At 42.2% G+C, this 15,385-nt stretch overlaps 1 protein-coding gene across 2 annotated transcripts in view; it reads right to left on the bottom strand.

Annotated features, from left to right (window-relative positions):
• NRAP (nebulin related anchoring protein) overlaps positions 1-15,385 on the bottom strand; it is an 89,523-nt gene that overhangs the window by 65,241 nt on the left and 8,897 nt on the right. The window contains exons 4-14 of one of the 2 annotated variants that reach the window (XM_084846178.1): positions 14,674-14,775; positions 13,241-13,345; positions 11,786-11,893; positions 10,186-10,290; positions 9,933-10,040; positions 8,111-8,203; positions 6,602-6,706; positions 5,024-5,140; positions 3,345-3,449; positions 2,385-2,489; positions 940-1,044 (exon numbers count right to left, since the gene is read on the bottom strand). In XM_084846178.1, the coding sequence (XP_084702304.1) occupies positions 940-1,044; positions 2,385-2,489; positions 3,345-3,449; positions 5,024-5,140; positions 6,602-6,706; positions 8,111-8,203; positions 9,933-10,040; positions 10,186-10,290; positions 11,786-11,893; positions 13,241-13,345; positions 14,674-14,775 (1,158 nt within the window). The remainder of the gene's footprint in view (positions 1-939; positions 1,045-2,384; positions 2,490-3,344; positions 3,450-5,023; positions 5,141-6,601; positions 6,707-8,110; positions 8,204-9,932; positions 10,041-10,185; positions 10,291-11,785; positions 11,894-13,240; positions 13,346-14,673; positions 14,776-15,385) is intronic. The other variant, XM_084846179.1, reaches the window with a different exon arrangement.

Raw genomic sequence — 15,385 nt, 5'->3', positions numbered from 1 at the left:
CCCCTTTTCTGGTTACTTCATATCTTCTCATGTTACACCTGACTAGGAAACACATACAACAGAGGATCTGCTCTGGCATACACCAAAGTATGCAGCTGGAAAACATACCTGCATATTCCTAAATTATGCATCAAGTGCTAATTTGCAACCTTTGCATGAAGATGAATTTCACACAGGACAAGATAATAGGCTTTGGATTGTTTGCCTTTCTAGCCTGCAGGCCATTATGCTAAGATATTTGTGTGATGTCTGCATTATTCTAGTCAGAACAGGATTGACACTAAGGGCACATCTACACCACAACAATCCCCTCTCTTCAGGAAAACTTGGGAACTGTAGTTCTGTGAGAGGGACTACGGAGTTTTAGTAGAGAATTCTCAGCACTCTGACCAAAATACAGTTGCCAAGATTCCAATCACAGGGCATGATCTGGAAGCACATCCTACGATACAGCAATATTTCTGATATTAAACAGGTCTGACTTTGGTCAATGCCTGCATGTGAGACGAACTGGGAACCTTATGTATGCTGCCTTGACTTCCATTATGGGAGAAAGGCAGGATCAAAATGTGACGAATACATGCCCTTTGGTGGAAGCAATGTTAATTACATTTGTATAAACCAATATACATTTTGTAGTGTAGATACAGCCTTACATAATAATTGCCGTAATTATATCTGGATTACAACTAAAGAGAATGGAACCGACACCAGCACATCTAAATACAGCAAGTTCTACAACTCATTTCCAGTTCCTTGAGAATTCATGAGCCTACCAGCTGGAAAACATTTCTTTCCCATTTTGGAGCTCTGTTGTCACTGGCTATGTCTGTCACCACAATTAAGTTACTGCCTTATACAGGCCATGAATCATACTCCCTCCTACAGGGGATGGTGACCCATGCAAGCAATAGGCTGAGAATTCAGAAAGCTATTTACATCTTTCAAAGGGACCAGCTTCCTTGTTGTTTGATATGAAGGAGTGAGGGTAGCTGGGTAATTGTAGTCAACATCATCATGTGTGTAATCAGATTTATAGGCTATCTGGAACACAAGGAGAACAAAAAGAATCAACTTTTTTTTAAGCTGTCATTTGTTTTGAATAACTAAGAGAAAAAGAAAAAAAACACTAATATTAATATTAAACACAAGCAATGAAGCAAGTTCAGTGTTGTCAATGCCAAAGAAAATGAAATTATTTGCATCGTTTAGCTGCTAATTGATTCTTTTTCAGCTGCACAATTAATCCACTGCCAACTGTGGAAGCATTAACTTAACTTCCACCTGTGACACATCCCTTTCATCTTTCTGCTTAGTTTTTTAGCTTCTTACAGATCTGTAAATAATACACTTCAAGACATGGTATGTAATGATAATGAAATGGCATCTCAGTAAACCCAATAAAAATTAAACCAAGCATAGTTGTTCTTTAAATACAGCACTGTGCAAACAGCGTAAGCCTGGAAGATGCACTGTGACCTTAACTTCTACTTGTAGCAAAGGAAAGAGGAGCAAAGGAAACCCCATCCCTCTGAGAACTAAACTCAGTCAACTTACAAAGCAATCTTATGGTTCCTGGGAGAGTTTTCCAGGGCCCATAGGATATGGTAGATGCCCTCCCTGCAATCTTCTGAGGCCATAGACACTGCTATAAAATCAGATTGTTCCCCACCCTCACCCCTGCCCCTTTGCAGCCACTGTGGAAAGCACAGTGGTGGCTGCTCTTCCAAGTCACATCAGCAATGTCAGAAGAGCTCAGGAAGAAGGAAAAGGGAGGGAGGGGGAGAGGCCAGGATCTGAAGGATCGCCCATCCTGCCCACAACAAGGTATGCAAGCTAGATGAGCCAAGAGGCTCATCTAGCCAACAATGTAAAGACATTTTCTAGCTGAAAATGTACAATTTGTGCCTCCGTCTTTCTCCCACCTTACCTAGTTCCTGCTGGCAGGCAGTAGGTTAGGCAGAGGGCTCCAGTCTCAGAACCCTCTGTCTATTGGATGGCAATAGGATTGCACTTGTTATTACCAATCCTGGGCCTCGTTGCCACAGCAATCAATTAATTATTAAGTCCTAAGGGGTGTTGTACCACCTGCTGCAAAAGTGAAAAGTCGCACTGCTGCAAAAGTGAAAAGTCGCACCCAGCAACATTGTGCCAACATGCCATCCACTCACGCAAAGTTCCTTATCGGCACGTTTGCTTCTGTGTTGCTCAACATTATTTCCAAAATCCATTTTATTTTCATTTTTTCCACTCATCCCTGCATCTCCCCAAAGCAATTAAACCTTATGGTTACCCTTCATTTGACCATGCTGCAAAGAAGAGATGCCATATTGAATCAGTATAGAGTCAAAGCATTTACTACAACTTGAGTTCAAAGAACTTACATTGCTTGCCAAGCTGCCAACCTTCATGGCATGCAGCATCCGCTGGTCCATGCCAACTCCTTCATAATGACCTTTCTGGTTCTGATAATGCTCTTTATATTTGAGCTGCACAGAAAAACAAATCTCCTTTCAGACACGAGAGTTCCTTCTTTGATATCGCAACAAAGAAAATAAGGCGAAACATGGAGATATATAGCACATTAGAACAACTAGTACTCTTCCTATTGGAGAAGAATGGGCTTGTCCCTTCATTTTATTTTAGTGCCTTCATTTTATTTAGTGTCTGTTAGTAAAAGACAAAGTTAATGTTCCTTCCATTTATGAGCAAAACAGCATACTTTAGAAATAAAGTCAACTTTATTGCTTTACAAGACTCTATATAGAGCAATTACAGCTATGCCTTATGCCTTTTGAGAACATTTTGGGTCTTTTGCCTCCAAAATACTTGCAGTTGAGATTTTAATGTCAAGTTTAATTCTTAAATTCCATTGATTTTAATGGGGCTTTATGCTTTCTAAAATATATTCTGCAAAGAGTAATGCAGCTATTCTGACACCTTCTGTTTATAAAGCCTAGGGTGTTTAATTCAACTGCAGAAATATAATGCACTAAATCTTATTCTTATGCCTGCAGTTATAAGCAGACAACTTGCTCTATAATTTGCAACCCTAACACTGTTGGCTGAGGTTACCTGGTAAGACCATTAAGAAACAAACATAAAAAATCAAGTAAATGGGAGATAAGAGAATTAGCTTTAACAATTAACAGGCACTGTTCGACTGGATTAGTGATGAATTGTATGTAATCTCCTCCTGCAATTATTTTTATATTCCAACTCCTAGTGCTGCTTTTACCCATATTTCCTGCTCTTATCTGGAATTCGCATATGTACAAACAGTGACTCCAGCAGTGACTAAGCTAAGCTTTCACAAAACTGCATGCAAGTGACTAACAACTTACATCACTGGTGTATTTTGAGATCTTGCTAACATTTCTGAACTGTGGGGTCTCACAGTAGTTAATACTGTGGCCTTTGCTGTTCTCCAGATCCTTCTTATATTCCACCTTAAAAATCAGAATTTACAACAGCGGAAAGTGAAAATATGTTTATTAACTTCTAGCAATATTAGTTCCACCTAACAATAAGAGAAACAGGGGCCTGAATACTGAATATTTCTATGCAAAAAAGCAAAGGAGACAAACACACCTGTGTTTGGATGTAACAACAAGCCCAGATTTGCTGAGAATTCTGGTTTCTTGTGCCTGCTGTCCTATGCCCCTGCTTCACTCCCCTCAACAGGAAATTTCCTGTTACATCCACACCAGAAAAGGGAAACCAACTTCGAACCCTGGCTTCAGCCTTTGGTTTGTTAGTGGAGTGACAAACCAAGAGCCCAGGTTCTGATGTAGTAGGAAGCTTTTGCTTCTTGTTAGTTTCTGGTTAGTTAAGCCACTCACACTGGCAGGAGGATCCAAGCAGGAGCCATAGGGCAGTGTACATGAGCATGCCACTCATGAGTGATAAGCCAGAGTTCACAGAAATTTTGGTTTATCGCTATGTCGAAACACAGCCATTACGGGCTGGATTCAGACTTAGTCATGCAAACAGTCAACCCAATGAAATCAAAGGCACTTAAGTTAGTCATGACAAAAATGTCCCATTGATTTCAGTGAGTTTTTTCAAAGCATGACTAAGTCTGGATCCAATCCTATGTTGCTCAGCATGCAACCAATCTGAAACCACCTCTGTGCAATGAGGGGAGGGGAAATCCCTAAGAGAGTTATGCAGGCTTAAGTCCTATTGAAAAATGGGATTTAATCCCACAGTAAATACTTAAGGTTGCAATCCTATACCCACTTAACTGGGAGTAAGCCCACTGCACTCAACGGAACTTAACATCTGAGTAAACATGTACAGGACTGTGCTGTAAATCCCACTGATTCTCATGAGATTTGTGCTTAAGTTTCTCTGACAAACCAGTGTAGATGTCCCATCATTTTTTTCCCCAAAAGCAAAATTAAAGGTGAATATGGAGGGGACAGGGGTGCTACTCAGGAAAAATACTGAGGAATTTCAAAAGAGGTTCAAAATAGTTGATAAGGTCTGCAAATCTCCCAGTTTGGGGGGGGGCAGAGGGGGGGCATAGGATCATACATCTCTAAACTGTCACCAAATGCATATCCTCCAACATTTCACAAATGTAAATTGAGATATGTTTGCAACACCCCAAGAGTCATATCATGACCATACCTGAGCCTGGAGCAACCCATCACTATCACACATTTTGCCAAAGGCTTTGCTGTTTTACTCTGTATTCATTTGTTCTGCAAAAGCCTGTCTTGAAACCAAGAAGGTGTTAATACTTTGGGCTAAAGATATACTAGAGTAGCCTCTACCAACCTGGTGCAGTTCAGATGTGTTGGACTACAACTCCCATCAAGATGGAAGTTGTAGTCCAGCACATCTAGAGGTCACCAAGTTGGGAAGGCTGCACTGAAAAGAGACAATTTTCCTAAAGTATGTTACCAGCAGTTCAAATCATAACTCAGCAGCTGCGCTGTGTTAAATGGCATAGTTTAAATGCCAATAATTGTTCTCTAGATTTCATATCAATCAGGATATTATTTGATCTTCTTACCTCACTGTATAGCTTGTTCACATCCTGGGCTTGTTTAAGAACTAGGTTTTCTTGGGCTGAAAGAGAATGATAGTGGGCTGCTCCTTTCATCTTTGAAAAGTCCTTCTTGTATTTTATCTATATATAAAAAACAAAGGACAAAAAGACACGGTGTAATACCTACTGGGTGAAATAGCTACCTTTTCAGTTTGCTTGACTGCTCCTCAAAGGGCAGTGTGAAGATCAACTGACAATTAATTTCCTCAATGGGAGGTAATGGCTAGGGTTGTTCCCTTAGTGGACATTCCCTTACTTCCAGTTTATCCATACATACCTGCCAGTGTTCTTGATTACAAGTGGGCATGGTAGAAAAAGAAGCCATCTGAATGTGTACACAGAAAGTCAGCTGGAGTCAAACTGGACATGACATTAACCATGCTTGAAACCTGTACATCCTCTTTTTTCCCTACGATCAAGGAATGGGTGACAACCATAGCTGGATGAAGGGGGGTTTAACTCTCCACTGCCATTCAAAAAAACCCCCCATGGGTTAACTGCTGGGTTAGCCCCTAAACAACCCATTGGTCCAGTTTAGCATGTCATACTCCACAGCCTACGAAGGAGCTGATTGTGTGTTGTGGGGTAAAAGTGAAAGAGGTGGGTGCACTTCAGGCAGCGTGCCCGCCCACTCATGCGCAGCAATCCATCAGTCTTTAAACTGATGGGTTGTCGTTATGTGTTAACAGGCTCAGTGATTCACCACTGGTTAGATGCAAACATCCACTTCTAGAAATGGAACAAGTCCTCCCAGGGGTGGAAGGGTAACTTTGGATCCAACCAATTAGATCTTTGAAATAACTACCTTGTGAGATTAGAAAGGTCATTTTGGATGGTTGGCATACATATATGGCCTAAAAATATAAGAGGCATCCTGTTGCACTCATGTCCTGCTTGTGGGTTTCCTGTGGGCAGCTGGTTGACCACTCACCACTGTGTGAACAGAATGCTGGAGCCTTGGTCTGATCCAGCATGGCTCTTCTTATTTTCTTAGGTAAACTTATCTAAAGAATATGACAACCATGCAAAGAGCTACTTTAAGTGTCCCATTGGGCTTAGACATGCCCAGGTGGATGTTTCAATAAATAAGTGTTTTTGAAAATCCTCGCAATTACAAAAGTACTCGGTGGTACTGGGTTTCTTGAAGACCCCTTGGGTATGACGAGTGAGTTGTGCAGTACTTCGTATCTTAGGCATTATAGAAATTATTTTGATATACTTATGCAGAAAAAGAATGTTGTGATTATTTTAAAAAATTGTTTTGAATTTCTGCAGCTACGCCCTGTTCAGAAGACATTATTTAATCATTAGATTTCTCAGACAAACACATACCAAAATAGCCTTCTCAGTCAGAACAGAAACAGTCATATCTGGCATCAGTGGATGTGTCACAAGAACAGCTTAGAGTCCTAAACAGTCCTACTCCTTTTATAGGTTCCTATTAATTGCTCAAATAATATGACACCAGAGAACCTTTTGGTTATAACAAGCAACTTCTTACATCTGGCCCATGTTGACTAAGATCTCATATTTCATACTTACATCACTAGCCAATTCATTTGCCTTCTTAGCATTTAGATATGCTGGTGTGATCATAGCAGGAAAGCTCCCTTTCCCTCTGTGCTCTTCATAATCATCCATATAACCCTGGAAAACATACAGTAATTATGATTTGTGTATTTGTGTGTTATTTAGGGTGCAATCCTATGCATATTTAGACACAAAACATCCTACAGCTCCCAGAATTCCACAGCCAGCCATGGAATGTAGCACTTTTTTCTGTCTAAATATGCATAGGATTTCCCCTTTAGATGAGTACCTCTATGTTGCATCGCTAGACTTTCTAACTAGCAGATATAGTTCGCCATTTCCATATATTATAACATATTGAAAAAGTAGAAGAGAAGAGAATGAGGCAGAGTTGAAAACATGTTCAAATATAACTCCTATGATACCACTAATTTTTAAAATACCTGTTAAGAGCTCTTAACTCATATTTAAAGCCATAACTTTAATAATGCTTCCAGTTATGTTTGCATAGATGACACAAATGCCTGTATTTTTCTCTTCTCATTTCATTCACTAGTCATACTTTTTTCGTCATAAGTGGTTCAGTTTGACTGGTCTATTACACTTCTAACAAACAAACCAGAAGGATATGTCGTATGCCAGCATGGGAAGCAGGAAATAAGTCTTAACTAGCCTAAGATACTAACCATGAAGTAACAATGAGCACAGTAGGAAACTGAAACTGAAATTGCTCACATTCTTGTTCAGAATGTGGTGAAAACCTTCTTTCATTTTGTTATATGAAGGGAAACAACGTTTTGGACATGGAAAAGTAGTTCTCAGTACAATTTATTAAAGCCATTGGCTGGTATCCCACAGAGTCCTAGCACAAGTGGAAGACATATGTGATCCTTCTTCTCATTCCCCATACCACATTCTATACCATTCCAGAGATTTCCAGCCCTCCATTGGTGTCAATTGAGGTTGTTGTTTTTTTTCGTTTTTTTAACACATCAGGGCCGATGCCAAGGGTAGACATGGCTGGGCAGTTACTGGGAGCCCACATCCTAGCAGAGGCCCACTGACAAGAACCCCCTGGAGTTGCTCCTCCTCTCTACCACTGCAACCTGCTTGTTCACCTGCTTCTCGGTCTGGCCCAGACAATGGTGGTGGTGAGAAGGAGGCGCAGGAGGTGCCACTGCCTACTGGTTCTCCACCTGGCAAGCACATGGTAGCAATTATGAGAGAGGATGAGGAGCAACTGGGTGATGACATTGGTGGGAAGAAGGCTGACTCACTGAGGGAGGGGGCCCACTGAGGGTGTCTTTCCCAAGGGCCCTCCAAAACCTGGAGCCAGCACTAATTAGCACTAACATGTACTTTGGCTCTTGGAAGCAGCACTTGGGGGGTGAGGGAATATGTGACGCTAGAGGGAAGGGGGAGGTGGGGATTCCTGTTCTGCAAGAGATCCTATGGTCATAATCATTAGGATCCAAACCACTAACTATGCAGTAAATGTTAATCATTTACATTACTCCTTACCTGACTAAACTGATCCAGATTTTCTTTTGAAGTACCATCAGAGTGACTTGCTTTTCCCTTAATCTCTTTTTCATATCTTTGATGATACTTAACCTGAAAGCAAGGAAGGTAAAAGGATGAATGTATTCCACTGGTCTTACAACCTAAATAATGAGATTTGATTGCTTTTAAAGCCTATAGACTTCATTTTTACATATAAACTGCCTGAAGCGGCATACCTTAAAATGGCAAAGCAAAAGCTAAAATGATTTTTTAAGGAGAGGAGCATCTCCCCCACCCCATCACATTGCACAGTAGTGTTACGCTCACCCCATGTATCCAACTGGTAAGAAATTCCAGGGATTCAGCACTTACCCAAGTTCTGTTTCCTTTGGAAGGAGGTCACTGGAGGTTCTTGGCATTTGGAGCCCAAATTCAGGACTCTGTGACCAAGTTCACATGATCACCAGAGCCCACCGTGGGTTGCAGCGCATGCCAGTGGCCATTTTGAATATTCAACCTCATGGAAGTGGAGAGGGGGGAGTTGTCATGGTTTGCTGTGTAACCTGGGTGGCATGACATTGGAGGGGGAAACAACCCTCCAATAACCCGTGGCCTGTTGTAGGGTGCGAAACAACCCGGAGTCTCTCTGATTCAAACTGCAACCTTTTTTTACCCTTCACAGACATTTAGATTGCAAGACCCTCAGTGTCTTTATGCGGGGTGGGGGGGATTCTTCATCATTGCCAAAAGATGAAGAATCTCCACCTGGTTCCTAGACATTGTGGGACATTTATCTGTAATCTCCCTAACAAAGGAGATACTTGCCAACTTTGCTAGGGCCATTAAGGCATGACAATGGTGACAAGGTCCCTATCCTCCAGGAAAGGGCATAGCAGGCACATCCAATGTAGTTGATAAAATGGTTGTCCTAGACATGATCGCCATCTGGGCATATAGGAGCAGAGCTACATCCAGGAGGACACCCAGAGAATGAGATGCCATCAGGAATAGGCACTTCCACCTATTTCATATCACAGGGGCTGCCAATCATCAGCAATCACTGGCCACGTTTGGATGATCAGTGGGAGAAACAATGGGTATTCTCCTCGTCCCTGTGTGTGCTGGTCACGTGACTGGTATTTCCCTAATTACCCACGCCGTGTCACAGGTTGCTGTGTCATCCGAACCCAGCACATGACACATCAGGAGTGGCTTCTCAACCACTGCAAGCCATGGGTTGTAGGGTGGGTAAGAGGCCACCCCACCACCCCACATGCCGGGTTTGGATGACATGGCAACCCACAATGCAGCATGGGTAATTAGGGAAATGCCAGTTGTATGACTGGCATGTGTGGGGGCAACAACCCATACTAGGTTGCTTCCCCCCGCTGATCATCCAAACCCAGTCACTGGGTTTGCCCTGCTCTTGCATCCTGACATACGTGTCCTAATAACAGAAATTCAGCTCCATCCCAGCACCATAACCTGCAAAGTCCACAGTTGCTTTACACAGTACAGATTTTGTTTCAATATATGATTACATATAGAACAGGGGGGTTGAACCTCTTTCAGCCTGAAGGCCAGATTCAATTTCGCAGAAGCTCTCAGGGGCCAAAATACCAGCATGTTTTAGCTTAAAACTCTTATGGCCAGTAATGAAGCCTTAGAACAGACATTTCAAACTTTCAGAATGGGGGAAAAAACCTACCCCAAAGCCAGGAAACCACCGAACAACTGGAAATTAAGGGAAGGAGGCCTGGGCCTCTGGGCAACCCTGAAAGGCTGAATCTGGCCCACAGGCCAGAGGTTCAGCACCCCTGACCATGCTTTTGAAACTTACATCGCTAGCTAGTTCATTGGCTCGTTTGGCAATCTGATAAGCCGGAGTGATCATAGCAGGAAAACTGCCTTTGCCTCTCTGTTGATCATACTCTTCTGTGTATTTTAACTGTAAAAATCAAGAGAATTTAAATAATATAGCCACAGACTTACAACGGGGCAGCAATGTGTGTGTGTGTGTGCACACATGTGTGAATGTGTGAGTGTGTGCGTGCGTGCGCTTTCAACCTAGTTTCTTTTTCTGCTCTACTTACATCACTCATGCGCTGTGCCTCAGCCTTTGTATGGAGTATATGTGGTGTATCGACAACACTGGTAAATTTGGAAACACGATCTTCATGCCCTCGTTTATATTCCACCTACAGGAAGGAGCAGAGACAAAGAATATTTGAAAATTGTTATGAACTACCACCTTATTTCTTGCCATCCAGCATCAAAAAGCAAGAAAATAGATGATCTTTGGGTATGCTAATTAATGTTCACAATATTTGGCCTGGAATATACATTCCTTTGTTGCAAATGCAAAAGAAGTAGCACATTGGATTGATGAAAAGAGGCTGGAATGACAACACATTCTAACCTTATTTGTCAAAATATTGTACTGTGGATTAATTCACTCCAAACCCGCTCAGTTGCCAAAGATGTTTATTAAACAGTTGCTAAAGGAAATGGCAAAGGAGGAGTAAATGTATTAAAGACTTCAATCCAGAAGACTATTAAAGTTAATGGAATGACTTTAAACTCAACAGAAACTTGGATTTTTTTATCTGGATGAACATAGCATTTTTAACACTAGCCCAGCATGCTTAATAAGTAACCATTTCAAATGTTTTCATTTTCAATTTATGTTAAAGCACTATATGCTATTCTTTGAATAACCTTTGGATTTCCTTTTTATCTCATACCATAAATTGCACGCATATTGTTAATTAAATACCCTGCTAGTATTGGCCAGATAGGAAATACATCAATGAATAAAGATTGTTAAAGTTATGATTGCACTAAAGGGGGAAGAATACCATTTAAGTAGGGGAAAGGGAATATTCCCTTTTCCACCTGGTTTTCCGGACCACTTGTAATCATGCCTCCAGATCATCAATACCTCTGGTCATGACACATAAAACATTAACTACATCATGTGCTCATTACACACTGGTTTTTTAAATCTTTTTTAATGTAATCTTTATATGAATTTGCATGGAAACTTCAGCTGGTACAGACTGCAGCTGCCTGGAAGTTGGTGGGCACTGGGCAATCTACTCGTATGAGATCAATTCTGTGCCAGCTGCATTAGCTGTTAGTGCATTTCCAAGCACAGTTTAAAGTCCTGGTTTTAACCTTTAAAGTCTTAAATGGTTTGGACCCAAGTTACATGCAGAACTCCCGACTCCTGTACCAGCCTGCCCTCACTCTGAGGTCATCAGCAGAGGCCCTTCTCACCTCCTTGCCATTAATGGCAGTTAAGCTGGTGAGTACAAGGAAGAGGGTCTTTTCAGTGGTGACCCACACCTCTGGAATTAACTTCCATTGGTGGTTCATCAGCCGCCTTCTCTGCAGGTATTCAGAAAGGCTCTGAAGACCCACTTGTTTTCGTTAGCCTACCCATAGTCTGTAGACCGCAGGTTTTATTGCAATGATTTTTTTATAGCATTTTACTGAGAATGTTATTGATTGATTTTCTATTGTGTTTGTTTTGCATAGTGTTGCATTGTTTGTATCTAGTATGTCTCCTTGAGAGAGGCAGCCTAAAAATCATTTAAATAAATAAATAAAATGGAAGCATGGGCCCTTGGTCCTTGCTATGAAGGCAGCTGCACTGCACCGTCCTCCCTGAGCGATGTCCCCGGAACTCACATTACTGGATAGGTGAGTGGCCTTCTTGGCTATCTGATAAGCTGGCGTGATCAAAGCAGGAAAACTGCCTTTTCCCTTCTGCTGCTCGTATTCATCAGGATATTTCAGCTAAGAGAAACAAAGATTGGTGTGTTTAAACTTTGTCCATAAAAATAATTCCCCTAATGTTTATTTATTGGTATCCTACCTTTCGACAGATACTGAAGCTGAAGCTCAAATATTTTGGCCACCTAATGTGAAGAGAAAACTCTCTGGAAAAGACCCTGATGCTGGGAAAGACTGAAGGCAAAAGGAGAAGGGGACGGCAGAGGATGAGATGGCTAGATAGCATCACCGATGCAATGAATATGGACTTGAGAACGCTCCGGGAAAGAGCGCAGGACAGGAAGGCCTGGTGTGCTATGGTCCATGGGGTCACGAAGAGTCAGACACGACTGAACAACTGAACAACAACAAATCCTACCTTTCCTCTATGGCTGCATGATTACTTGGGAGTAAGCCTCCTCAAACCCAGCATGACTTACTTCTAGGTAAACATACACAAGATTGGGCTCCAAGGAGCAGCTTTAATTTCCCGGGGCTAAACTACATGCTGCATTTAATATGTAGCGTGCAGCTGATCCTCACAATATTCTTTACCTTAATGTAATCGCACAGAAGGCTGATTCTGGATTGGGACCACACATTGGTAGGGGAGGTTTAAACCTTTCCATCCAGCCAGTTTCCCTCCCCAAATTCCCATCACCACCATCATGGGGCTAAAAAAACGAGGCAAAAAAACTCTATTGGTACTAATGAAGTTTGTTGGGTGGGGATTTGTTCCTGCAGTGTCCAGGGACCCTCCTAAACAATGTGGCATGGGGAGTGCAAGGCTTCTGGGGAAGGAGAGAACTGCCCAAATGGGGCTGATATTCACCGTTTTCTGTGATTCTCCCTTCCCCCAGCAGCCCCTCTCCATGCAGGGCCAGCCCTGCCATTAGGCAGAATGAAGTGGCTGCCTCAGACAGCAGATGCTATAGGGGGCAGGGAGAGGCAGCAAGATGGTGGAGGGCAGTGCCAAGTGTGCTGCATGGCTAGCCCCTGCACCCCCCAAGCTAGTTTGCTTCGCCCAAGTGTAGTGGAAGATGCTGGCTCATTGACCAGATTCAACAGCTAATCTGGTTGGCTTTGGTACCAGGAATGGGAGGGCTACCATCTCGTCCTTTGCCTCAGGCAGCAAAATGTCTTGGGCCTGCCTTGTCCTGGTCCCATGCCCTGCCCACATTGTTCAGGAGGTCCCCACAACCTTCTAGGCAGGCTTTTGTAGGCCCAGGTGGCTGGAGTGGGGAGGAAAGGATAGGAAACTTTCTTTCCCGAACTTCCTTAACCTATCTTAGGATCCAAGCCTATGTGGATATGTTATAACACAATATTTCCCCCACAAATAGATCTGGTATAAAAAGTAGGCTCACTTACTTCACTGAGCCTGTTCTGTGCTTGAGCTATCCTGACCATGTTCGAATCTGGGATGGTTTCTGAGTACCAGGATTTGCCTTCTTCATATCCAGCATGGTAGGCTTCCTAAAAAGAAAAGACTGTATCATGAGAAATGGACACAGTGGTACAAACATTTAACTACATCTCTAAAGATCATGAGATTCGGTCTCTGACTAGGTTATTAAATGTGTGGCTGGATGTGACCACATCCCTTTCTTCTGTCTGTCCTACACCAACTCTTCTGAATTGTTTGTGCTTTTGAACAGGATTTCTATATTTACGTGGTGGTGCTTGCATGGGAAACAGTCCCAGTGATTCCCTTCACTTTTTTATCTATGTGCTGCACATGAAACCCTGGCACCTTAGTCCCAAACACTGTGAACTATACAAGAGCTTGCGTTAACATTTCATTTGAACTGACACTCCAGTTAATTTGATTTTGATTAGGGTGTCAGATTCAGAAAGGGGGACATCTTAACCCCACTCTTATGTGCCCAGTCCATCTGCCCATAATGGCAATGTAATGTAATTGCAAGACAGTTTAATGCATGAGTGCATCCATGCCTTTCCACTTTAAAAACACCACTGCTCTTTAAGGGTCCTTAGAGCCCAATCCAGCCGCCTGAAGGTTGCTATGTAGTGGGCCCACTAAACATAGCCTGCAAGCAAAATTCATGGTTGACCTGGGACTTTATTTCCTTTCTTAATTATTTTCTGTATGAGATGAGGCTATTCTCTTTGTCCTTTCTCTGTTTTTTTTAATAGAATTCTTTTTCTAGCCAACAAACACTGAAGATAGGTTGAACCATAAATGTAAAAAACAGTGTAATCGTATACATTTCTACTCAGAACTAAGTCCCATTGAGTTCAACAGGGCTTACTTCCAGGTAAGTAGATATAGGATCTCAGCCTGTAAACCAGCCTTCCCCAACTTGGTGCCCTCCAGATTTTGGGGACTACAATTCCCAGCATTCCTGACCATTGGCCATGCTGGCTGGGGCTGATGGGAGTTGAAGTCCAAACATCTGGGGGGCACCAGGTTAGGGAAAGCTGCTACACACCATCCTGAGCATTTGCATGAAGGTATAGCAGACCAGTGTCTCAGCTAAGATCATATATGGCCTGATCTGTGAAACATTCTCCCGGTGCCATCCTCAGAGGACTGAATGAGGCTTACACCATGGCCCTACAAAGGTCATTGGACTTGAGCTCCCATCAGCTCCAGCCAGCATGGCCAATGGTCAAGGATGACTGGGACTGTAGTCCAAAACATCTGGAGGGCCTCATGTTCCCCATCCCTGATGCAAAAGTTCATATGTACAAGTTCATAAAGAGCAAAATATATGAGGCTAAAGGGCGGTACAGTATCTCAGGGGCCACAGGCACATAAGCTTTTGAGACAGGTCTCTTACCTGACTGTTTAGTTGTATTTTCCGTGCAGCTTCCATATCTCTGGATTTCATATCCCAGTGAAAAACAGATTTGAACCTCTCACCCTCTTCTCGATACTTAATCTGCATAACAGACTCAATAGTTACAAATACAAAACAAACCAACAAACCAACAAGCATCACTTGAAAGAAAGGAAACTCTACGGCAATTAATATCACAGAACCAGGATGAATTTTCAGGCTCTGCAATCTACATGGTGTACTTCAAATAGTCTTTGCGCCAAAAGCTCCACACATTTTGGTAATCAAAATACTAAAACTAAAACCCGCCTCGAAGATTTATGCCTATGTTTCAAATAGCATTGATGACATTTTGATGACATTTTGATTCAAGAATCTGCCATTGACCTTCAAAATCAAAGATGTCATATTTGGAATGTCATATTTTGAAGTTTCCTGAAAACTGGATGGGGAAAAATGTTATTTTGAAGCTTATTCAGAGGAGTGTGCACTTTTCTACATGAAGAATTTATTGTGTGCTCGTCATTCCCCACTCATGGTTGTTTACGGGCTCTTTAGACATATCATGACCCTCCAGTTTCGCTTCTGTGTCTAACCAGCACTTTTGGTGAGTTTGTTTAGAGCAGGGAAAATGCCACATTTAATTGTGAAAGTGAAAGAAAGTGTGAATTCCTCTTGTGTATTTGCACTATTCTGCTATACCACAGTGCCA

This window comes from Heloderma suspectum, chromosome 3 (genome assembly GCF_057233095.1).
Source record: "Heloderma suspectum isolate Gila_16-S chromosome 3, 16-S_ref, whole genome shotgun sequence".
Lineage (NCBI taxonomy): Eukaryota > Metazoa > Chordata > Lepidosauria > Squamata > Helodermatidae > Heloderma > Heloderma suspectum.
This window is presented reverse-complemented; position numbering and strand designations above follow the sequence as displayed.